Raw genomic sequence first — 24,954 nt, 5'->3', positions numbered from 1 at the left:
AAAAAGCCCTCCCTTGACCAATCCTCTCTGACTAGCTATCGCCCCATATCACTTCTCCCTTATGACTCAAAACTACTGGAACAGCACATCCATTCTGAACTGTCATCCTACCTCTCCTCCTGCTCTCTCTTTGACCGCCTCCATTCTGGCTTCTGACCACACCATTCTTCTGAGACTGCCCTGACTAAAGTCACCAATGACCTACTAACCACCAAATCCAAGCGACACTACTCTGTCCTCCTTCTCCTAGACCTCTCATCTGCCTTCGACACAGTGGACCATTCCCTCTAACTACAAATTCTCTCATCTCTTGGCATCAAAGACTTGGCCCTATCTTGGATCTCCTCATACTTAGTAGACAGGACATTCAGTGTCTCCCACTCACACACCACCTCCTCATCTCACCCCCTGTCGGTGTCCCCCAAGGTTCAGTCCTAGGACCCTTGCTCTTCTCCGTCTACACCTTTGGCCTGGAACAACTCAGAGTCTCATGGCTTTCAGTACCACCTCGATGCTGACGACACATGGATCTACCTCTCTGGACTCAATATCTCCTCCCTACTAACCAAAATCCCACAATGTCTGTCCGCTATCTCATCCTTCTTCTCTGACAGATTTCTAAAAGTTAACATGGATAAAACAGAATTCATCGTCTTTCCACCATCTCATTCATCCCCCCACCTGACCTATCTATCAACGTCAATGGATGTCCACTCTCCCCAGTCCCTCAAGCTTGCTGCCTTGGGGTAACCCTGAACTCTGATCTCTCCTTCAAACCACATATCCAAGCCTTTTCTTTTTTTTGACGACTCCAACTCAAAAATATCTGCCGGATCCACACATTCCTCAACCAGAAATCTGCAAAAACAATAGTGCACGCCCTCATCATCTCCCGCCTCGACTATTGCAACCTCCTGCTCTGTGGCCTCCCTTCCAACACTCTCACACCCCTCCAATCTATCCTAAACTCTGCTGCCCGACTAATCCAACTGTCCCCACGCAATTCCCCGGCCTCTCCCCTCTTTCAATACCTTCACTGGCTCCACACTGCCCAGAGAATCCAGTTCAAAACCCTAACCCTGGCATACAAAACCATCCACAACCTGTCTCCTCCATATATCTGTGATCTAGTCTCCCAGTAAATACCTGCACGCAACCTCCGATCCTCACAAGATCTCCTTCTCTTCTCCCCTCTTATCTCCTCTTCCCACAATCGCATACAAGATGTTTCCCTTGCATCCCCCCCTACTCTGGAACTCTCTATCCCAACACATCAGACTCTCGCCTACCATGGAAACCTTCAAAAGGAACCTGAAGACTCACCTCTTCCGACAAGCCTGCAACCTGCAGTAACCATTGCTCCACCATACTGCTGCATGACCAGCTCTACCCTCACCTACTGTATCCTCACCTATCCCTTGTAGATTGTGAGCCCTCGCGGGCAGGGTCCTGGCTCCTCCTCTACTTGTAATCGTCACGTTTTGTTAAAGATCTTTGCAATAGCTCATGTATGTATACCCCATTTTCACATGGAATAAATGCACTATAATAATAATTATAATAATAATATAAATATATATACAGTACAGACCAAAAGTTTGGACACACCTTCTCATTTAAAGATTTTTCTGTATTTTCATGACTATGAAAATTGTACATTCACTCAAAACTATGAATTAACACATGTGGAATTATACAGTTAACAAAAAAGTGTGAAACAACTGAAAATATGTCTTATATTCTAGGTTCTTCAAAGTAGCCACCTTTTGCTTTGATGACTTCTTTGCATACTCTTGGCATTCTCTTGATGAGCTTCAAGAGGTAGTCACCGGAAATGGTCTTCTAACAATCTTGAAGGAGTTCCCAGAGATGCTTAGCACTTGTTGGCCCTTTTGCCTTCAATCTGCGGTCCAGCTCACCCCAAACCATCTCGATTGGGTTCAGGTCTGGTGACTGTGGAGGTCAGGTCATCTGGCGTGAGCACCCCATCACTCTCCTTCTTGGTCAAATAGCCCTTACACAGCCTGGAGGTGTGTTTGGGGTCATTGTCCTGTTGAAAAATAAATGATGGTCCAACTAAAAGCAAACCGGATGGAATAGCATGCCGCTGCAAGATGCTGTGGTAGCCATGCTGGTTCAGTATGCCTTCAATTTTGAATAAATCCCCAACAGTGTCACCAGCAAAGCACCCCCACACCATCACACCTCCTCCTCCATACTTCACGGTGGGAACCAGGCATGTAGAGTCCAACCGTTCACCTTTTCTGCGTCGCACAAAGACACGGTGGTTGGAACCAAAGATCTCAAATTTGGACTCATGAGACCAAAGCACAGATTTCCACTGGTCTCATGTCCATTCCTTGTGTTCTTTAGCCCAAACAAGTCTCTTCTGCTTGTTGCCTCTCCTTAGCAGTGGTTTCTTAGCAGCTATTTTACCATGAAGGCCTGCTGTACAAAGTCTCCTAATAACAGTTGTTGTGTCTGCTGCTAGAACTCTGTGTGGCATTGACCTGGTATCTAATCTGAGCTGCTGACTCGGATAAACTTACTCTCAGAAGCAGAGGTGACTCTTGATCTTCCTTTCCTGGGGCGGTCCTCATGTGAGACAGTTTCTTTGTAGCGCTTGATGGTTTTTGCAACTGCACTTGGGGACACTTTAAAAGTTTGCCCAATTTTTCGCACTGACGGACCTTCATTTCTTAAAGTAATGATGGCCACTCGTTTTTCTTTACTTAGCTGCTTTTTTCTTGCCATAATACAAATTCTAACAGTCTATTCAGTAGGACTATCAGATTTGTATCCACCTGACTTCTGCACAACACAACTGATGGTCCCAACCCCATTTATAAGGCAAGAAATCCCACTTATTAAACCTGACAGGGCACAGCTGTGAAGTGAAAACCATTTCCGGTGACTACCTCTTGAAGCTCATCAAGAGAATGCCAAGAGTGTGCAAAGCAGTCATCAAAGCAAAAGGTGTCTACTTTGAAGAACCTAGAATATAAGACATATTTTCAGTTGTTTCACACTTTTTTGTTAAGTATATAATTCCATATATGTTAATTCATAGTTTTGATGCCTTCAGTGTGAATGTACAATTTTCAAAGTCATGAAAATACAGAAAAATCTTTAAATGAGAAGGTATGTCCAAACTTTTGGTCTGTACTGTATATATATATATACATATATATATATATATATATATATATATATTATATTTATTTATTATTATTATTTTTTGATTTCTTTTTTCACTTTTTTACTTTGCCCCCCCATGGGACTTTCACTTTTTGCAGGCTGATCACTTGTAAAGCATACAAATGCAGGAGCATTCCTATGCTTTATAAACTATCAGTGCTGCACTGACGCACAAACTTGCTACAAACGTTACAGGTCTCGGAAAACGGCAAGCTAATTTTTTCTTTTACAAATTTCCACATTTTTTTTCCACTTACCATATTTTTTGACTATAAGATGCATTTTTTCCTCCAAAATTTTGGAGGAAAGTGTGGGGGGGTGCGTCTTATAGTCCAAACATATGTTCGGCTGTGGCTGTGGGTGGTGGGGGGCTGTGCGGGAGCGGCAGCGGGGGATGAGCGAGCACAGGAGACAGCAGCTGTCTGCTGCAGCCTACCCTGTGCCCGCTACTAAAGAAAATGAATATTACCTGCAGGCATGGGGAGTCATGCATACCAGGATCAAGGGGTGCCAAGTATACCAGAATAGGGGATCAAGGGGTGCCATGCATGCCAGGATGGGTGATCAAGGGGTGCCATGCATGCCAGGATGGGGGATCAAGTGGTGCCATACATACCAGGATGGGGGATTGGAGTGCCATGCATACCAGGAAGGGAATGAGGGCAATGTATACCAGGATGGGGATGAGGGCCATTTATACCAGGATGGGGATCGGGGCCACGTATACCAGGAAGGAGGGGCCATACTTACCAGGATTGAGGATATTAACAGAATTGGGGTACATTACCCCTATAACAGTGTCAGCAGCAGACCCCCTCCCCCATAACAGTGCATCATGACCACATTTTTTAATTAATTTTTTTTTCTGTTTTTCTCCTCTAAAACCTAGGTGCATCTTATGGTCCGAAAAATACGGTAAATAAAAAGAAAAATATATATGTTTGGTATCTGCATAATCATACTGACCTGGAGAATCATACTGCATGGTCAGTTTTACCCTATAGTGAACATGGTAAATAAAAAATCTCCAAAACAATTGTGGTATTGCACTTTTTTGGCTCTTGGAAGAAGGGGAGGAAAAATAAAAATAAAAAAGGAAAATAGTCCAGTCATGAAGGTGTTAAGCAAAGTATAACTTATTTTATTTACATGCTTCAGTAAAATATACATGGCTAACAGAATTGTGCAAGAAAATAAATATTTTATTTTGGTATGTTGAAACCAGCATATGCATAATGTAATACAATATATACAGCTAGACCAATACACACATACACTATTCAAGTGTATTCCCATACATTTAAATGTCATGCTGTGTTTCCCCAGGCAAAATATAGTTAATAGGCAGAAGAATTTTAATATAAATAGAAGCACTGTATGCCTTCAGTGGTCATTGCTGCTTCTAATTGTATGTTCATATTGTAGGTACAGCAACCACTATTTCCCTAAATATCAGAGTAATTCATTATTCAACTGTCATGGGAGCATTGTTCTGTAGCAATATGTTATACTGTATCTTTCCACCAGCTCACTTCATCACTGCCAACACATATCCAGCACAACAAGCCAGGAGATTGTTTTTGTAGAAATCAATCTCTGATAATTTTATGCGATGTTTTATATATACACAGTATATTCACTGCTCAAAAAAATAAAGGGAACGCTCAAATAACACATCATAGATCTGAATGAATGAAAAATTTGATGCGCCCAGGGGATGGGGACAACTCGGCGCCCGGGCCTTGCTGTTAGTTTTGGGGGATGCCGCGGTGGCCGGCTCCTGGGGCCGTACCCTGGGGTCACTCTTAAAAAGCAAGGAATGGATAATGGGGGAAAGGTGTATGGGATAGGAAAAGTTTGTGACGCCACCCGTGGTGTCTCGTGAGGATCACCAGCGCTGCTACAGTCCTCTGAGGATGGTGGTCAGGCAGCTTAGTTGGTGCAGCTCCCCACAGGTGGAGCGGGGCCTTAGGGCAGCGTAGGAGAAGGGATGCAGGACAGAGGGGACCCAGCCGGGTCGGAAGAAGAATAGGCACACTCACAACAGTTCACTTCAGTACATTTACTGGTGGTGTTTCAGGCACGATCCAGGGCACTGTAGGGTGAAGGGTGCATTTCAGGACTCTCCCCAGTGAGCGGGTGTGGGGCCTCCTGTTTCTTGCCTTATCCTGATAAGTTTATGACCTGCCTGAAGCTAGGCCTAACTTGGTCTCTGTCTTGCACCTGCTGAACTGGTGGTAGGGCCTTCTGTTGGAGATCACACTCCCTGGTCTCTTGGGCCTCTGTGATTCATGACCCTGAGATAACAGTCAGCTTCTGGTGTTCCTGGGACATGTAGTTCGCCAGGGGTTCCGGTTGTTTCTGCTGGTCCTAGAGATCCTTGCAGACACAGACCCGGTGTCCAGTATATGGTCTTGGGGTGAGCTGCCTAAGCTCCTCTGCCCCCTATGTAGCTCGCTTACTCCACTCTCCTTCAGCCGCTCAGGGCCCTCACTAGGCTTCACACTGGCAGTAGGCCTCGCTACTCTTCACCGCTCTTATGGCGTCGGCACGCCGTTGGCTCACTAGTCTGAGCTCCCTGAGTCTAGGCTGGACTGGCAAGTTCTCTGGCTGCAGCAGACTGACCTCCTCACAGACTAGAATGAACTGCCTAGCTCCACCTTCCCTTTTTATGTCCCTATCCGGGCTCCCTCTGGTGGTCTGAGGTGGAAGGTGGAGGTGTGTGTATGCTATGAGGGCCTCTTGTGGAGGAATCCATCCATGCACCCCTCTAGGATCTGTGGCACCAATGCGCAGCAGGGCGCCACAAATTCTCATTGAATACTTTGTTCTGTACAAAGTTGAATGTGCTGACAACAAAATCACACAAAAATCATCAATGGAAATCAAATTTATTAACCAATGGAGGCCTGGATTTGGAGTCGCCCCCAAAATTCAAGTGGAAAAACACATTACAGGCTGATCCAACTTTGATGTAATGTCCTTAAAACAAGTCAAAATGAGGCTCAGTATTGTGTGTGGCCTCCACGTGCCTGTATGACCTCCCTACAACGCCTGGACATGCTCCTGATGAGGTTGCAGATGGTCTCCTGTGGGATGTCCACCCAGACCTGGACTAAAGCATCCGACAACTCCTGGACAGTCTGTGGTGCAACGTGACGTTGGTGGATGGAGCGAGACATGATGTCCCAGATGTGCTCAATCGGATTCATGTCTGGGGAACGGGCGAGCCAGTCCATAGCTTCAATGCCTTCATCTTGCAGGAACTGCTGACACACTCCAGCCACATGAGGTCTGGCATTGTCCTGCATCAGGAGGAACCCAGGGTGCACCGCACCAGCATATGGTCTCACAAGGGGTCTGATGATCTCATCTCGGTACCTAATGGCAGTCAGGCTACCTCTGGTGAGCACATGGAGGGTTGTGCGGCCCTCCAAAGAAATGCCACCCTACACCATTACTGACCCACTGCCAAACCGGTCATGCTGAAGGATGTTGCAGACAGCAGATCACTCTCCACGGCGTCTCTAGACTCTGTCACATCTGTCACATGTGCTCAGTGTGAACCTGCTTTCATCTGTGAAAAGTACAGGGCGCCAGGGGCGACTTTGTCAATCCTGGTGTTCTGTGGCAAATACAAAGCGTCCTGCACGGTGTTGGGCTGTGAACACAACCCCCATCTGTGCACGTCGGGCCCTCATACCATCCTCATGGAGTCGGTTTCTAACCGTTTGTGCAGACACATGCACATTTGTGGCCTGCTGGAGGTAATTTTGCAGGGCTCTGGCCGGGCTCCTCCTGTTCCCCCTTGCACAAAGGCGGAGGTAGCAGTCCTGCTGCAGGGTTGTTGCCCTCTTACGGCACCCTCCACATCTCCTGGTGTACTGGCCTGTCTCCTGGTAGCGCCTCCAGCCTCTGGACACCACTCTGACAGACACAGCAAACCTTCGTGCCACAGCTCGTATTGATGTGCCATCCTGGATGATCTTCACTACCTGTGCAACTTCTGTGGGTTGTAGAGTCCATCTCATGCTAGCACGAGTGTGAAAGCACAACCAACATTCAAAAGTGACCAAAACATCAGCCAGAAAGCATTGGTACTGAGATGTGGTCTGTGGTCCCCACCTGCAGAACCACTCCTTTATTGAGTGTGTCTTGATAATTGCCAATAATTTCCATCTATTGTCTTTTCCATTTGCACAACAGCATGTGAAATTGATTCTCAATCAGTATTGCTTCCTAAGTGGACAGTTTTATTTCACAGAAATTTGATTTACTTGGAGTTATATTCTGTTGTTTAAGAGTTCCCTTTATTTTTTTGAACAGTGTATATATATATATACACAGTGATTCTCTAATAAAAATTTATATTTTTTAATATCTGGCTGGTAGTGCTGCAAATACTTTTCCTACCTTCCTATTTTGGCTGTTATCACCAGTGGATCTGGCACACGCCTGATGAACTCATCTAACGAACTGAAGCTGTCTACAACTTGATGTGTGTGAGCTCCCACCCTCCTCCCCTTTCTCCCCTGCCTGCTTTATCTATGCCTATACTACCTATCCTATACACTCTATACTGTACATTACTAACATTACTTACCTTGCATTATATATTGCAACACAATTCACATGACAATATATACACATTACATAATACACATCACTAGTGATGAGCGAACGTGCTCGCCACTACTCGGTACTCGTCTGAGCATCATGGTGCTCGACAAGCTCGGCACTCGGCGAGTATTTCCGGGTTGCTCGGGCAGGAACTCGGGTCCCCTCTCTGCATGTTTGGCACTCTTTAGACAGCCAATGAACATGCAGGGATTGCCTGCCATGCACTGTAATGCCGTAGCCATTACAGTCACTCCGGATCAGACAGTGTAGGGAGAGCTGCTGCTGTGTCAGGGAGAGATTTGCTTGTGTATTAGGTAGTGTAGGGAGAAAAACCGTACATTACACATATCCATCTTAACAAACAGTCCTTTTGAGGACTAACTAATCCACCTGCAGAGAAATCAGTCAGGCAGTGTATATAGCAGACTGCAGTGCATATAACACAAGAGGCTCCATTCCAGTTCTGTCGGCTGCTGCTGTTAGATATTTCTGGAAACAGGCCCAGGTCTCAGGGGCCAAGAATCATTTTTTTTGCATCTTAATCCTCATTATTTGCTTAAAAAGTAATCCAGAGAACATTGTTTTTCTGCGCCATTAACTTGTTGGCACTGCAGAATACAGCCAGGTCCTTTCCATATTACAGCACTAAAAATCCATTTATTTAAAACTATGTTTTCTCTGTCAGCAAAGTTTTTGACACTGGTTTGCTGTTCAAAACAGTTACCTACAGGCCAGGTATTTAAAACTGTGTTTTCTCCATCACACGGATTACATATACGTTTTCAGAAAATACTGCCATTTCTGGCCTCCATTAAAAATTTCTTTCAGTGTGTCAGTGAAGCAATTGACACCAGATTGCTGTTCAAAATAGTTACCTACAGGCCAGGTATTTAAACTGTGTTTTCTCCGTCACACGGCTCACATATACGTTGTCAGAAAATACTGCCATTTCTGGCCTCCATTAAAAATTTCTTTCAGTGTGTCAGTGAAGCAATTCAGAGCAGTTTGCTGGTCAAACTATGTACCTACAGGCCAGGTATTTAAAACTCTGTTTTCTCCATCACACGGATCAGATATAAATTCGCTCCAAACTCAGTCATTTGTAGTGAGCGTGGAAGATACTGTCCTCCTTTTAAAATGGGCAAGGCACGTGGCAAGGGATGGGGAACTGGACGTGATGGTAATGGTGCATGCAGAGGCCGAGGACAAGGCCGTGGGCAAGCCGAAATTGTGTCACAACAAACACCCACACCTTCTCGCCTGACCTTCCTGTCCTAATTTCTATGGGACCGCAGTACACCACTATTGAACCCAGAGCAGTGTCAAAAGGTTATTGGTTGGATATAGGATAATGCTTCCAGTCACTTAGCCACCACCACCACCACCCTGTCTTCCACACGGTCAAGTCTCAGTAGCCGTGAGTCTGGACCGCATATTCCTCACCCTGATCCTCCTTCCTCCCACCATGCCGAGTACCCAGAGACAACTGATCCCACACTTGGACACTCTGAAGAGCTGTTGACTTTTCCATTTATAGATTCGGTCCACTTGAAGTGGGGCAAGAGGAGATTGCGTGTATCGATGCCCAAATATTTGAGCAGCCACGGTCACACGAAGGCGACGGTGGGAAAGTGTCACAAGAGGTAGACGATGATGAGACACTATAGCCAGAAAGTCAGGAGGAGAACCAGGGTGCGGAAGAGGAAGACGAGGTGGTGGATGATATATTAACTGACCCAACCTGGCAGGAGGACATGCAGAGCGAGGACAGCAGCACACAGTGGGAGGGAGACAGAGCACTCTAACAGGCAGGAAGAAGCAGTGTGGTGGCCGCAGACAGAAGGCAGGCAACCGTTTCCCGTAACACCAACATGAAGGAAGTTGCCAGTACAACTGTTAGGTCTTCCCGAATCTGGTTGTTTTATAAAGACTCTGCCGATAACCCCAAAAAGGCCATTTGCAAAACCTGCCAGGCCAGCATCAGCAGGGGTAGCAAAACAACTAGCCTGACCACCACCAGCATGAACAGGCACAGGGCAGCAAAGTATCCGACTTTGTGGGCCGAACCCAAGGGTCCAAGAACAGTGTCTGCGAGTGGCACCATTGCTTCTTCCGCTGTTGTGCATGCAAGTCAATCCCCTGTCCATGGTGCATGCGAAGATGCCTCCTGCCCTGCACCTGTCGTTGCACACTCTCAAGTAGCAGCATCAGGAAGCACGTCCATGTCTTTGTCCCAGTGCAGCGTTCAGTTGTCCATACCCCAGTCCTTGGAACGCAAGCGCAAATATGCAGCCAACGCCCCACAGGCCACACTACTAAATTCTCACATTTCACGACTGCTTGCGCTCGAAATGTTGCCTTTTAGGCTCGTGGAGATGGAAGCATTCCACAACCTGATGGCGTTGGCCGTCCTTCGGTACTCGGTCCCCAGCCGCCACTATTTCTCCCGGTGGGCCGTCCCCGCATTACACAAGCACGTGTCCCAAAACATAAGCCGTGCTCTCAACAACGCAGTTACCGGTAAAGTCCACCTAACCACGGAAACGTGGACGAGTGCTTGTGGGCAGGGACAGTACATCTCGCTGACGGCACACTGACGGCACACAGCCGGGACCCAGTCAGACCTTGGGACGAAACACGTCCTCCTAACGCCAAAGATTGCGGGCCCTAGGTCAATCAGGGTTGACCCAACAGTCTACAGCTCCTGCACCTCATCCTCCTCAGCCTCCTGCTCCTCTTCAGCCTCCATCTCCGAAATGACCACATCAGTCACAAGCTGGAAGAACTGCAGCACTGCCTCGGCCAAGCGGCAACAGGCTGTGCAGAAGCTAATATGCTTAGGTGAGAAACCACACAATGCTGAAGAGTTGTGGACAGCTCTAAAAGAGCAGACAGATCTGTGGCTCACACCGTTGAACCTACAGCCAGGCATGGTCGTGTGAAAATGGCCGGAACCTGGTGGCGGCTCTGAGGCTAGGCGAGCTCCCACACGTACCATGCCTGGCCTATGTGCTTAACCTTGTGGTTCAGCAGTTTCTCAAATCCTACCCGGAGCTGCTGGATCTGCTTGTTAAAGTACACTGCCTGTGTGCCCATTTTAGAAAGTCAGCTACAGCCCCCCTTGCAGTGTTTCAGCAGTGTTTGCAGATTCCGGCTCACAGACTGGTGTGTGATGTCCCCACGCATTGGAACTCTACACTGCAGATGTTGGGAAGGATTTGTGAGCAGAAGAGGGCAGTTGTTGAGTACCAGCATCAACAAGGCTGTTGCTATTCAGTTCAGACTCCACACATAAGACCTCAAGAGTGGACATGGATGTCAGACATATGTACCATCCTCCAAAACTTTGAGGACTCCACCAAGATGGTGAGCGGCAATGACGCCATAATTAGTGTCACCATCCCGCTTCTCTGTCTTCTGAAACGCTCTCTGCTCACAATCAAAGAGGATGCATTGCAGGCGGAGCACGTTGAGATGGAGCAAGGAACCATACAGGGTGATTACACACAGCCAAGCCTCATCTCATCCCAACGTGGATTGGATGACAATGAGGAAGAGGAGGAGGAAGGACAGGAGCTAGTTTCATGCACTATAGATGGTACTACCTGCACAGCTGTCATACTGTTATTCAGAGTGGATGGCCAGAGGACAGAGAGGAGGAGGAGGAGGAGGAGAGCATGGTCAGTCATCCTCTTGTTGAGGACACAGAAGTCTTGCCTGGTAGTAGTCTGGCACGCATGGCCGAGTTTATGTTATGCTGCCTTTCCCATGACCCTCACGTTCACAAAATTTTGGGTGACAGTCATTACTGGTTGGTGACACTTCTAGACCCACGCTACAAGGAGAACTTTATATCTCTTATTCCTGAGGCGGACAGGTCTACAAAAATGGAGCTGTACCAGAAGGCCCTTTTTGCGGAACTATTAAAAAAATTCCCATCTGAAAACGCTGGCGGCCGAGGGCACACTTTGTTGGACAACCAATGAATAGAGGCGAGAGAGACACAACTTCAATCCAGCAGAGGCAGGGGAACACTGTCAAAGTTCTGGGAGAGTTTTCTGAGACCCTCCCATCGGACAGGCCCTGAGGCGAGGGGTACTCTCACAAGGAGTGCAAAGTTTGGGAAGATGCTGAAGGAGTACCTTGCCGACCGTACCAACGTCCTCCGTGATTATTGGGTATCCAAGCTGGATACGAATAATGAACTGGCTCTCTGTGCCTTGGAGGTCCTGGCCTGCCCTGCCGCCAGCATTTTATCAGAGCGTGTTTTTAGTGCCGCTGGTGGAATTATAACTGATAAGCGCATCTGCCTGACAACTGAAAATGCTGACAGGCTAACTCTTATAAAAATGAACAAGGGCGGGATGGGCCAGACTTCTCAACACCACCGAATGATAGCAGCGTAACATAAACTTCAGTCCAGTGTCTTTTCTTGGGAGTTGTATTCCCACGCACCTTTTCACACCCACACATGGGTATACGCTTCCTGATTTAGGCAATTTGCTCTTGTCCTCCTCCTTCTCCTTATCCTCCACCACCATATCTCCAGGGTGACCGTGGTCCGTGATGCAACACCCACCTAATTTTTTTAAAGGGTGTTTATGATGCCCGTAAAAAAAATTTTTTATACAGTATGTTCAAGTATACCCCCCAGGGGTAAATGTTTGTCAGCCCATACACTTAGTGCATGGGCATTATAAGTATAGGAGGCCCGCTCCTTTCTAATGGGAACATTTTTTATGAGGCCCTTATCCACGTCTCTTCCAAGGAGCATTGAAGTGCCTCCAAATATTTGGCAGCCCTTGCATTCACTGCATAGGCCAACACTATGGGAGACTCTCTCCTTTCTAATGGGAATTTGTCGTTACTGTGGCCATGCTCTGTGTGTCTTTAAATTCTTAGTGGGGTTTTTCCTAAAATTGTCAGCCGTTGGACTCACTGCATACCCTATAACTGTATAGCAGACCCTCTCCTTTCTAATGGGAACATGTCGTACCTTGTTACTGTGGCCCTGCTCTATGTGTGTTTAAATTCTTTGTGGGGTTTTTCCAAAATTTTGGCAGCCCTTGCAGTCACAGCATGGGCATTACCACTATAGGAGACCCGCTCCTTTATAATGGGAACATTTTTTTTTTTAATGAAACCCTCCTCTATGTCTCTTCAAAGGGGTATTGGGTTGCGTCCAAATTTTTGGCAGCCCTTGCAGTCACTGGATACGCAATAACAGTATAGGAGACCCACTTGTTAATAATGGGAACAACAAAGCATAGCCGGCTGATGGCTCTCTAACAATAGCTAGGGCAGACTGCTGGCCTTTTAAGAATAGTAAGGGCAGTCTGATGTCCCTATAAAAATAGGCTTTATGACTTTCAGAGTTCCTCCATCATAAATAAAACAGGATGTGTCTGATGATGTGTCACACACCACATTGCCAGAACACAACACAAAACAATAGGATCTTTCTTTAGTATAAAAAACAGCGTCACCAATTTAACAACAATGTAATCACATTGTTCAGCTCATGCACCTCCTCCTCCATCTCTGAAATGACCACATCAGTCACAAGCTGACAGCACTGCAGCACTGCCTTGGCCAAGCAGCAACAGGCTGTGCTGAAGATAACATGCTTAATGCTTAATTGACAAACTGCCCAGCACTGCAGAGTTGTATAAAGCTGTAACACAGCAGCCTGATCTGTGGCTCTCACCGCTGAACATACAGCCAGGCATGGTCATGTGTGACAATGGGCGGAACCTGGTGACTGAGAAATGACAGCCGGGGTAGATACGGTTTCCCTCTATGCCAGTCCTTTCACTGAGCTAAAGAATATGGCTGTGGTGAAATACAACTCCCATTGAGAAGCTGTTTCAGATTGAAAAACATTGTGTCCACCAGAGGATTTGATTCTGAGGGCTAACCTTTCTCCCCCGCTCACGAGCCCCATAGCAGCTGCAAAGTTAGCGCTATCATGAACTCTCCTGAGGTAGAAGCCAAGGCACACCAGAGGATTCTCTGGTGCGCCCGTCCAACCCTGCCAAGAAGCAGTCCTGGCTAAGAAAAGTGTGTGGAAAGGTTCCTGGACACTCTATGGCTGATTTTTTACTGAGGAGGAAACACACGCAAACACGGGGAGAACATACAAAGTCCTTGCAGATGTTGTCCTTGCTGGGATTTGAACCCAGGATCCCAGCGCTGCAAGTCTTCAGTGCTAACCACTGATCCAATGTGCTGCCATTCACCCTCTACTATCTAACAGGCTGGAGAAACTTGCACCTACTGCCACTCTATCTTCAGCTCCTTTGTGAGAAAATGTATTTGGGCAGCCACTTAGTCTACCAAATAAAATTCCTGAGAAGGAAATTGGGGATGGCTTCGCTACTGGTACTGGGGGCAGTGCTAATACCATGGCGTCGTACCATAGTTTGCTGGAAATATTCCAGGCTGGTAGGAGTCAAGCAAATTCCCACAGAAAAGTACCAGCAGTAATGTTCAGGGACCCGCGCTTGTAGAAGACGAAGACAACACCGGGAAAAATAGTGACGGCTGGGGACCAAGTATGGACACGAGGCGTGAGGCATGTGGTTGTGAAAAGCTTCCGCCTTCACAAGCCTAAAAGGCCACATTTCAAGTGAAAGCAGCTTTACAGGACTTCCTGTGAGAAATGACAGGGTAGATAGGGTTTCCCTCTATGCCAATCCTTTCACCGAGCTAAATACAACTGTCAGCAAAAAAAATTGTGGACTCGCTCCGTACCGTCCCTGGCCACATTCACCTGTCCACGTGTTTGGGGTTAGGCGGTCCTTCCCAGTAAGTGCACTGGGGAGGGCACGGGTAATGTTGTGGGACCTGTGCTTGTGGAAGGCGGAGGCGATACCGGGAAATATAGTGGCGGCTGGGGACCGAGTATGGACACCCGGCTGCTGCCGGCATGGGGTTGTGAAAAGCTTCTGCTTCCATGTGCCTAAAAGGCCACATTTCAAGTGCAAGCAGCTGTCGAAAATTTGGCCTGTGGGAGGGTGGGTGGCTGGCTGCCTGCATACTTGTGCTTGCATTGCAAGGAATGGGGTAGGGACAACTGAACGCTGCAGTGGGACAAGGACGTGGACGGTGATTGTTGCAAGTCTGCAATGACAGGTTCATGGCGGGAGGCATCTTCGCATGCGCCAAGGATCACTTATGATGGGCACACTTTTAGGCAGTGACCTGGGAGTCAGAGATGCTTCTAGAGGTCTTCCCCATGCTGTTCCCATGATTTTTCAGCACTGTATGCATGTGTCTGATGATTTGTCACACACCACATGGCCAGATAAGGTTGTAAAATGTTAAAATGTAATTTCCTGGTGAATGCATTTGTCTTGGTTGAAAGCAATGCAAAAGTGCAAAAACGCATCAAAAACGCTACGTGTGAACATAGCCCAAGGTGTGGAGGAGTATTTTTGTTTTTGGTTATTTATTTCGTCTTATATACAAGTCATTACCCCGAAACGATGTTTCTTAACATATTTCCCAGGAAAATCCATTTTGGTTTCGTTTTTGTATGTTTTATTGTGAGTCCGTAAAAGTGGTGTAATACTGGGAGTCAGAGATGCTTCAAGGGGTCTTCCCCATGCGGTTCCCATGTCATTTGAGCACTTTTCCCATCGATTTGGGCAATTTTTAGTCCCTCTGCAGACCGCCGGGGGGAGCCGCCTGAAAAATGCTCGAGTTTCCCATAGACTTACATTGGGCTCATAGCTCGGGTCGAGCACCCGAGTATTCCAATTTGCTCAACCCAAGCAACGAGTACCCGAGCATTTTAGTGCTTGCTCATCACTACACATCACGCAATTGGTGTCTTCAGGGGTAGGAAGGCTGCAGCACAGTCCACCTACAGCTGCATAGGTTGCACCAATGATATACTGTATGTCCGACGCTATATATTTGTGTACATATGTGTATATATACATATACAGTTATATGAAAAAGTTTGGGCACCGCTATTAATCTTAAGCTTAATGTTTTATAAAAATTGGTGTTTTTGCAACAGCTATTTCAGTTTGATATTTGTAATAACTGATGGACACAGTAATGTTTCTGCCTTGAAATGAGGTTTATTGTACTAACAGAAAATGTGCAATCTGTATTCAAACAAAATTTGACAGGTGCATAAGTATGGGCACCCTTATCATTTTCTTGTTTTAAATACTCCTACCTACGTTTTACTGACTTACTAAAGCACTTTTTTTAGTTTTGTAACCTCATTGAGCTTTGAACTTCATAGCCAGGTGCATGCAATCATGAGAAAAGCTACTTAAAGTGGCCACTTGCAAGTTGTTCTCCTGTTTGAATCTCCTCTGAAGAGTGGCATCATGGGCTCCTCAAAACAACTGTCAAATTATCTGAAAACAAAGATTATTCAACATAGTTGTTCAGGGGAAGGATACAAAAAGCTGTCTCAGAGATTTAACCTGTCAGTTTCCACTGTGAGGAACATAGTAAGGAAATAGAAGAACACAGAGACAGTTCTTGTTAAGGCCAGAAGTGGCAGGCCAAGAAAAACATTAGAAAGGCAGAGAAGAAGAATGGTGAGATCAGTCAAGGACAATCCTCAGACCACCTCCAGAGAGCTGCAGCATCGACTTACTGCAGATGGTGTCACTGTGCATCGGTCAACTATACAACGTACTTTGCACAAGGAGAAGCTGTATGGGAGAGTGATGCGAAAGAAGACGTTTCTGCAAGCACGCCACAAACAGAGTCGGCTGAGGTATGCAAAAGCACATTTGGAGAAGCCAATTTCTTATTGGAAGAAGGTCCTGTGGACTGATGAAACCAAGACTGAGTTGTTTGGTCATACAAAAAGGCGTTATGCATGGCGGCAAAAAAACACAGCATTCCAAGAAAAACACTTGCTACCCACAGTAAAATTTGGTGGAGGTTCCATCATGCTTTGGGGCTGTGTGGCCAATGCCGGCACCGGGAATCTTGTTAAAGTTGAGGGACGCATGGATTCCACTCAGTATCAGCAGATTCTTGGCAATAATGTTCAAGAATCAGTGATAAAGTTGAAGTTACGCAGGGGATGGATCTTTCAGCAAGACAATGATCCAAAACACCGCTCCAAATCTACTCAGGCATTCATGCAGAGGAACAATTACAATGTTCTGGAATGGACTTCCCAGTCCCCAGACCTGAATATCATTGAACATCTGTGGGGTCATTTGAAGAGGGCTGTCCATGCTCAGCGACCATCAAACTTAACTGAACTGGAATTGTTTTGTAAAGAGGAATGGTCAAAAATACCTTCATCCAGGATCCAGGAACTCATTAAAAGCTACAGGAAGCGACTAGAGGCTGTTATTTTTGCAAAAGGAGGATCTACTAAATATTAATGTCACTTTTCTGGTGAGGTGCCCATACTTAAGCACCCGTCAAATTTTGTTTGAATACAGATTGCACATTTTCTGTTAGTACAATAAACCTCATTTCAAGGCAGAAACATTACTGTGTCCAACAGTTATTACATATATCAAACTGAAATAGCTGTTGCAAAAACACCAATTTTTATAAAACAATAAGCTTAAGATTAATAGGGGTGCCCAAACTTTTTCATATAACGGTATGTGTATACACACATACACTGCTCAAAAAAATAGAGGGAACACTCAAATAACACATCCTAGATCTGAATGAATGAAATATTCTCATTGAATACTTTGTTCTGTACAAAGTTGAACATGCTGACAACAAAATCACACAAAAATCATCAATGGAAATCAAATTTATTAACCAATGGAGGCCTGGATTTGGAGTCACCCCCAAAATTCAAGTGGAAAAACACACTACAGGCTGATCCAACTTTGATGTAATGTCCTTAAAACAAGTCAAAATGAGGCTCAGTATTGTGTGTGGTCTCCACATGCCTATATGACCTCCCTACAACGCCTGGGCATGCTCCTGATGAGGTTGCGGATGGTCTCCTGTGGTACTCCTCCCAGACCTGGACTAAAGCATCCGACAACTCCTGGACAGTCTGTGGTGCAATGTGACATTAGTGGGTGGAGCGAGACATGACATCCCAGATGTGCTTAATAGGATTCAGGTCTGGGGAACGGGCAGGCCAGTCCATAGCTTTAATGCCTTCATCTTGCAGGAACTGCTGACACACTCCAGCCACATGAGGTCTGGCATTGTCCTGCATTAGGAGGAACACAGGGCCAACTGCACCAGCATATGGTTTCACAAGGGGCCTGAGGATCTCATCTTGGTACCTAATGGCAGTTAGGCTACCTCTGGAGAGCACATGGAGGGCTGTGCGCCCCTCCAAATAAATGCCACCCCACACCATTACTGACCCACTGCCAAACCGGTCATGCTGAAGGATGTTGCAAGCAGCAGATCACTCTCCACGGCGTCTCCAGACTCTGTCATGTCTGTCACATGTGCTCAGTGTGAACCTGCTTTCATCTGTGTAGAGCACAGGGCGCCAGAGGCGACTTTGACAATCCTGGTGCTCTGTGGCAAATGCCAATCATCCTGCACGGTGTTGGGCTGTGAGCACAACCCCCATCTGTGGACGTCGGGCCCTCATACCACCCTCATGGAGTCGGTTTCTAACCGTTTGTGCAGACATATGCACATTTGTGGCCTGCTGGAGGCAAGGCTCTGGCAGTGCTTCTCCTGTTCCTCCTTGCACAAAGGCGGAGGTAGCGGTCCTGCTGCTGGGTTGTTGCCTTCCTACGGCCCCCTCCACATCTCCTGGTGTACTGGCCTGTCTGCTGGTAGCGCCTCCAGCCTCTGGACACTACGCTGACAGACACAGCAAACCTTCTTGCCACAGCTCGCATTGATGTGCCATCCTGGATGAGCTGCACTACCTGAGTAACTTCTGTGGGTTGTAGAGTCCGTCTCATGCTACCACAAGTGTGAAAGCACTGAGGGTGTCTTGATAATTGCCAATAATTTCCATCTATTGTCTATTCCATTTGCACAACAGCATGTGAAATTGATTGTCAGTCAGTGTTGCTTCCTAAGTGGACAGTTTTATTTCACAGAAGTTTGATTTACTTGGAGTTACACGTACACACTCATGCACACGCCACTCTTTCATTATACATATGAAGAATAGCTTTATGAGATATAAATTCATTTTTCACAAGTACCTTGACTAAGGCATTTCATGACATTACCACCAGACTCATAAAATAAGCAGACTACAGGTTGTAAAGTTAAAGAAATATGGTAATTAATTAAAATCCAGAAAAAGAAGAAGTACAACTGTAACGTGGTGTGGGGTGGTATTCGTGGGCATGGCAAGGTGCTCATCTCCTGTGCCCCAGCACGTTATATGAAAGTGGAAGTCCTGGCTGGGTGTGTGGACTTGTGAGTGCATTACACCCGTGCAGGCAGCATGTAACTATTGTTGCAGGTTTGCCAGGACCAGATGTTTCACAGTTCAACAAAGGAGACCACAGTTCAAAAATAAACTTTTTACTGACCCGCAAATTGCTATGGGTTATATACAAGGGATAGAAGGTACACAGTCTTATAAACATTTCTTTTACAACTCTAAGCATTTTCCACACAGTTTCCTTTAGTAGGAGTCAATAATGCATTCTATGGCTAGTTCGCACTACTTCACCACAATCCAGCTTTAACACTACAGTCCTGATTATCAAGTGTCATTTACTTGCTCTGCAGTTCCAAGTCCTCTTTCTGGTAATGCTGATGCTCTAGAACTCCCGCCCGGGACACTTTACTCATCCCATGTACTCAGTCCTGTTTCAAGCCCATTATCTTCCAGCTTTAAAAGATTGGGGTTTCATGGCTAGGTGTCCTCTCCTAGGACCCGTCTCCGGAAGGTCACTCAGTTTCTCAGTCACTTATGTTCTAGATCTCGCTATCTCTATTCTTCGGTCTCCTCTCACTTTGAGTCACCCCAGAATTCAGAACTACTCACTTTGGACCTTTTTGGTTCAGTCACTATGTACTCCAGGCACTATCTGACTCTCTGACATGAAATTGTCACTTTCCCTGTAACTCCTCCCACGATGGGCTAGTGCCAAACTTTAACTCTAACTGTCCCTATGGTCAACTAAATATATTAATAACATTATATATTACATTACACATAACATTTCACATTACACCATATAACACAATTTAACAATAAAACTTGTTTCTCTAAGAGGGAAAGAGAGCAGCATGTCAATCTCCTAACATAACAATACATATATGTCTCCATGACCTTACATTAAATCGCACTGTAAATGTAAAAAAGGAACAGACCCTATTGAAAGTTGAAAAAAGCCTCTTGGAGCCATCAAAATTAAGCTAACAATGGAGAAAAGTGGCAGCAGCTCAAAAACAATGAACAATGTGTTTTGCTTTTTCACCTATATTGAGAAATGACTGATAGGGAAGCTGCAACGATGAAAGTACAACATGGGTGAATAAACTAAACGCATTGTTCCCTATCCCTGAAGTGCTGCCTGTTATTTCTGTTGTTGTTATATAAATTGCTTTATACTGGTCAGACGTGCACCCAGGGGGGAATTTTGACAATCATGGCTTGCTGCATTGCCGCTGGTATATTCAATTGCATGTGTATTCGTAAAATGTGGCTATGATTGAATATAGCAGCAGTTCTTCAAAGAGTCAAAATATAGATCCCTTCCTGATTGCTCAGTGTCTTCTCTGTGATGATGTCAGGCACAATGATGTCATTGACCTGCTGGCATCATTCAGTAGAAGACGGCACAAGAGTGTAAGATAGGAGGTGATTGTTTTTTTGTTGTTGCTTTATTCTGAAAAGCAAAGTGGCATATAAGGGAAAAAAGTGGCAAATTAGGGGCACAGCGTCATGTACATTGTTTTAGAGACAAATTACATACATGCTCACGCTGGGAATATCAGGGAATCATGAAAGTGTACGCACCATACGCTGTCATGATGTGGCAGTTTCCAGTCATATCCAGTTACTGCTGACTTTTGTCCCAAACCTGGACAACCCCTTTAAGGTTAATTGGGAGGTGTTACACATGGCACAAATCTGCATAGCAGTTATATATAGAGGTTTCTGTAAAACCAAGCTATGTGTCGCACACTCACTTTGCTGAACTTCTAGATACAATTCTCCATACAGTGTCCTCCTATATTATATATAATGTCTCTATTAGGCTTTATTCAGAAGTCTGCTATTTTTCACGTATGCAAAAAAAATGGTACGAGTGTAATCAGTGTTTAGGATACGAGTTTCATTAGTGTGAGGTCAGTGTGCTAGAGTTTCATCAGGAATTTTCAAGTATTGGATAATAAATAAACTGCAAAGCGTCTCCATCATGTTGTTAATCATGAACAGCACACAGAGAGCAGACTGTTGTCATCCTTGTGCAGCCATTGATTTTCATGAATCTATAGAATTCTATGGATAATTTTCATTCGTAACGGCCATAAAAATTGGACATGTCTCTGACTTTTTTGTGGCCATACCATCGCAAAAAAGGCAGACATATGAACAGCCCAAATGGCTATATGGGATACGATATGTGTTTTATGAATGAAAATCATAGATAGAACATGTACAAGAGAAGGGGCATCTGGCTGAAGCTTTAGTATGTATAGTATTTTATTACAGACTGTCCTCAATAATGTATACAGTGTTGTACTTTATAATATACAGAGTAATCCCTTATTAAAATGCATACTAATAAGTGACTGATGCCTCTGTGTGTTGTTATTTGTTTAATGGGTCTGAAGTGTGTCCTATGTTCATTTTATATTCATAGTGTCATATTTACTATTTGTCAGTAAAATGTCATAGTTGGGCAGTGCATAAATAAGCAATATGCAAGAAAGAAATAGTGTGTTGGGCGCGTAGCGCACCGCTGTTACTTGTACTAGATATCCCTCTACAAAATTCTCCAGGATAGTTACATGCCAAATCACCATGAAAACATGCCCTCAATCATTACATGCTGGTTTGGTGTGCAAATAAAAGCTATGCAAGGAATGTGGATTAGAGATGAGCGAACTCGAACTTTGATGTTCGGAGTTCGTACCGGAAAGTTATTGTCCGTGGCTGAAAGCAATCATGGCCTTCTCCCGGGAGTCCACTGCAATGTTCAGAGTTCCAGGGGAAGTCTGTTGCAGAAAGAGAGAGGGAGAGAGATCCGAAGTTTAGGTCCCCATACGTTTCAATGGGGTTTGGGTTCTGATTCAAGTTCGGATAAAGTTTTGGTATTCGAACCATACTTTGGACTAAAATTCGGGTCGGGTACCAAAACCCAAAGTTCCACAGGTCCGCTCATCCCTAAATGTGATTTATGTGCTCACATATACACACCTAAGCAGTCTAAGGCTATGTTCACATGTCCAGTAATCAAAAAACTGATTTCAGCTGGATCCGTTTTTTTTAACACAAGTCTATGGACAATGGATCTGTTAATTAGCTTTATTCTTTTCCTTTCATTTACAAAGGATCCGCTTACTGGCTCCTTTTCATTTGTAAGAAAACGGATGACTATTCAATGGATCCATTGTCCATAGACTTCAAAAAACTGGATCCAGATGAAATCAGGTTTTTAAAAACAAGCAAAGAAGTTGTGTCTGCACAACTTTTTTGCCAACGGATTTCTGCTGGAACCATCCGTTCTAACGGATGATTACTGGACATGTGAACAGAGTCTAATACATTACATTGTGTGTATAACAAATCACAATCTACAAGACTTCTGGATCCCCTTTCCCCAAGTCAAATTTCTGGGTATTGCTATGAATTATTATGCTTTGCCAATATAAATTGCATTATGATTATTTCTTGTATGTTCTGCATACCGTACATAAATGATAATAACAAGCTCAAGTGCAAATAGTTAAATGGCATTGAGTTCAAACACTCATTCCACCTTCAAAAAACAATATTTGCATTAGATAAAAACAAAGTGCTTTGCTAAGTTTCAATCTATAAAGAAAAAATCTTGGTAATAGAATCATTGTGGTGGTCAAACATATGCTACACAAGAACAATGTAATCTCAGGTGAGCTGCTCTGTTTGTTTCCATCATCCAGTTGTAATAATTCATGTTTCACTCCAAGGTCCTCAGCAGAAATACAAAGCTTATTTGTTTTTCTTTGACTAGACTTTTTTTTTCTCTGAAAATGCTTTTAAATTTTGCCAGAAATTGCTTGGGTATCCTACATGCTGTTTCATACGCAAGCAATTCTGCAGTTACAAAAAAACCCAACATTTTGGGGGTTGTGATATTGCTGTGAATTTAAAGCAGTATATAGGAAAATGTTTACGTACACAGATAGTTTGTATAAGGCCTCATTCACACATCCATGTTTAAACACGTATGTGAAAAAATGGAAGAACACGTACGTGCAACACGGATGTGTGAACGAGGCCTTATAAGAGATGCGATATCATAAAAGTATAGAACGAGTATTGTAACTGTGAAGAGCATTGAGACCTTCAAATGGAGAACTTTAAAGGGGTCTTCCAGTGGATAAAACCTTTTTTAAAAACCATACCTTTTTTATTTTTCTGTCAGCATAGTGGTATGGGGCTTATTATTTGCACAATGAGTAGTAGTTTAGAACGACACCATTCAATTTACCATATCATCTACTGAAAAATGGTGAAAAAATTCCATTTGAGGTAAAATGGTGAAAAAAAACCCACAATTCCGCCATTATCATACAGTGTCCTCCTATATTATATATAATGTCTCTATTAGGCTTTATTCAGAAGTCTGCTATTTTTCACGTATGCAAAAAAATGATAACGGGGATTGAAATCAGCATTTGAATTAGCTCTGGCCGCTGCTGTTACCGGCAGATGTCGGCTATGTAACACAGCTGACATTTGCCAGATATGAAGTGGGCTCAGCTCCTGAGCCTGCTTCATGAAATCCACTGTGGCCTGTGATGAAAATGTACATCACAAGTGATTAAAAGGCTAAGCTTCGAACTGTATTAGTTGTAATTTCAGTTTCTTTTGGATTGACTAAAGAATAATGCAGCACATACGTTATAACTTTTTGTACAAGACAAAGATCATTTGTAACACAGTTTTTTCTTACCTCTCCCTTCTTCTTGTTCTCTCATAGATCTCCCTTTAAGAGCTCTATTCCATGTACCTCCGAAGTCTCCTTGCTTAGTCCTGTCCAGAGACTCTTTGCCTGACGTTTTGAACCATGGTCCATATCTCCGTGGTGTGCTTGGTGACTCTGGTGCTTCCTTAAAAACCCTACCTAATTGGGCTGTTCCAGGTTCTGGGAGGTCTCCTCGATCACTGATGCCATCAACCAAGGTCTTGTCACTTTCCGACACAATATGCTCCCCTTCAAAACTTGCGTGCAAAAATACAACACTTCCAGCGGTTAAATATAAGATTATAAATGTGAAAAAGCGAATAGGCTTCCGTCGAAAATACCTCTGAAATTTTGCAATTATCTTGGCCATATCTTGTACATTATCTGAGTTTATTTTAAAAGCCTTTTTACTAGTTTAATTAATCACAATATTCAGCTCCCATATCTGCCACATTCCGTTCACAACATCCTCTATAACAGACGCAGTCAGAATAGTTAGGCAGAAGTGGTCTGTTTAAGAAAATATACTGCAATTTTTAAAATATCTGGAGGAGAAAACATTTCTTCGCACTAAAAAGCAGCTTGCTGTAAAAATAAGAACAGATTTCTTTACAACTGACTGTGCTGTGTATTCCATTTCTGCTCAGTCTACTCCTAGCCAATAAAGGTTCCAAAGAAGGACCCTAGAGACGCCATTGATGGACAGATCATTTTAAGAAAATTGAGAGTATGAAGGTGGTTTGAAAGCCGATCAGCTGACACAGCTCTCTCTCATTCTTTCTGTTTTCAGTTTCTGAGCACAGAATCCTGGAAGCATCGCTTTAATGGAAATGACACCACTTCTTTTTCTGTAAAGAAGAAAGGTCCCCAGGTACAAAACACTCAGAGGAACCTTTTGTTAAATAAACCGTCATTCACTTTGGTCCAAGATGAAAATGCTGCACCTACAAGTCAAATGGAAAATAACCTTATTAGCCGTTTGGGACATTTCAGCTTAAAAACAGAAAAAAAAAAAACATTTTCAACATACAACAGAGTAAAATCTAAATATAAGAATAAA

General features: G+C 44.5%; 1 protein-coding gene across 2 annotated transcripts in view; it reads right to left on the bottom strand.

Moving 5' to 3' along the window:
• WSCD2 (WSC domain containing 2) overlaps positions 1 to 24,954 on the bottom strand; it is a 627,547-nt gene that overhangs the window by 281,535 nt on the left and 321,058 nt on the right. For both annotated transcript variants that reach the window (XM_073676363.1, XM_073676364.1), the window contains exon 3: positions 23,883 to 24,838. In XM_073676363.1, coding sequence (XP_073532464.1) covers positions 23,883 to 24,264 — 382 coding nt within the window. In that variant the 5' untranslated portion in view covers positions 24,265 to 24,838. The remainder of the gene's footprint in view (positions 1 to 23,882; positions 24,839 to 24,954) is intronic.

The sequence above is a fragment of the Phyllobates terribilis genome, unplaced genomic scaffold (assembly GCF_046119375.1).
Source record: "Phyllobates terribilis strain yellow unplaced genomic scaffold, ASM4611937v1 Scaffold_1__5_contigs__length_1240528914, whole genome shotgun sequence".
Classification (NCBI taxonomy): Eukaryota; Metazoa; Chordata; class Amphibia; order Anura; family Dendrobatidae; genus Phyllobates; species Phyllobates terribilis.
The sequence above is the reverse complement of the archived record's forward strand: the minus strand, read 5'-3'. Positions and strand labels throughout refer to the sequence as shown.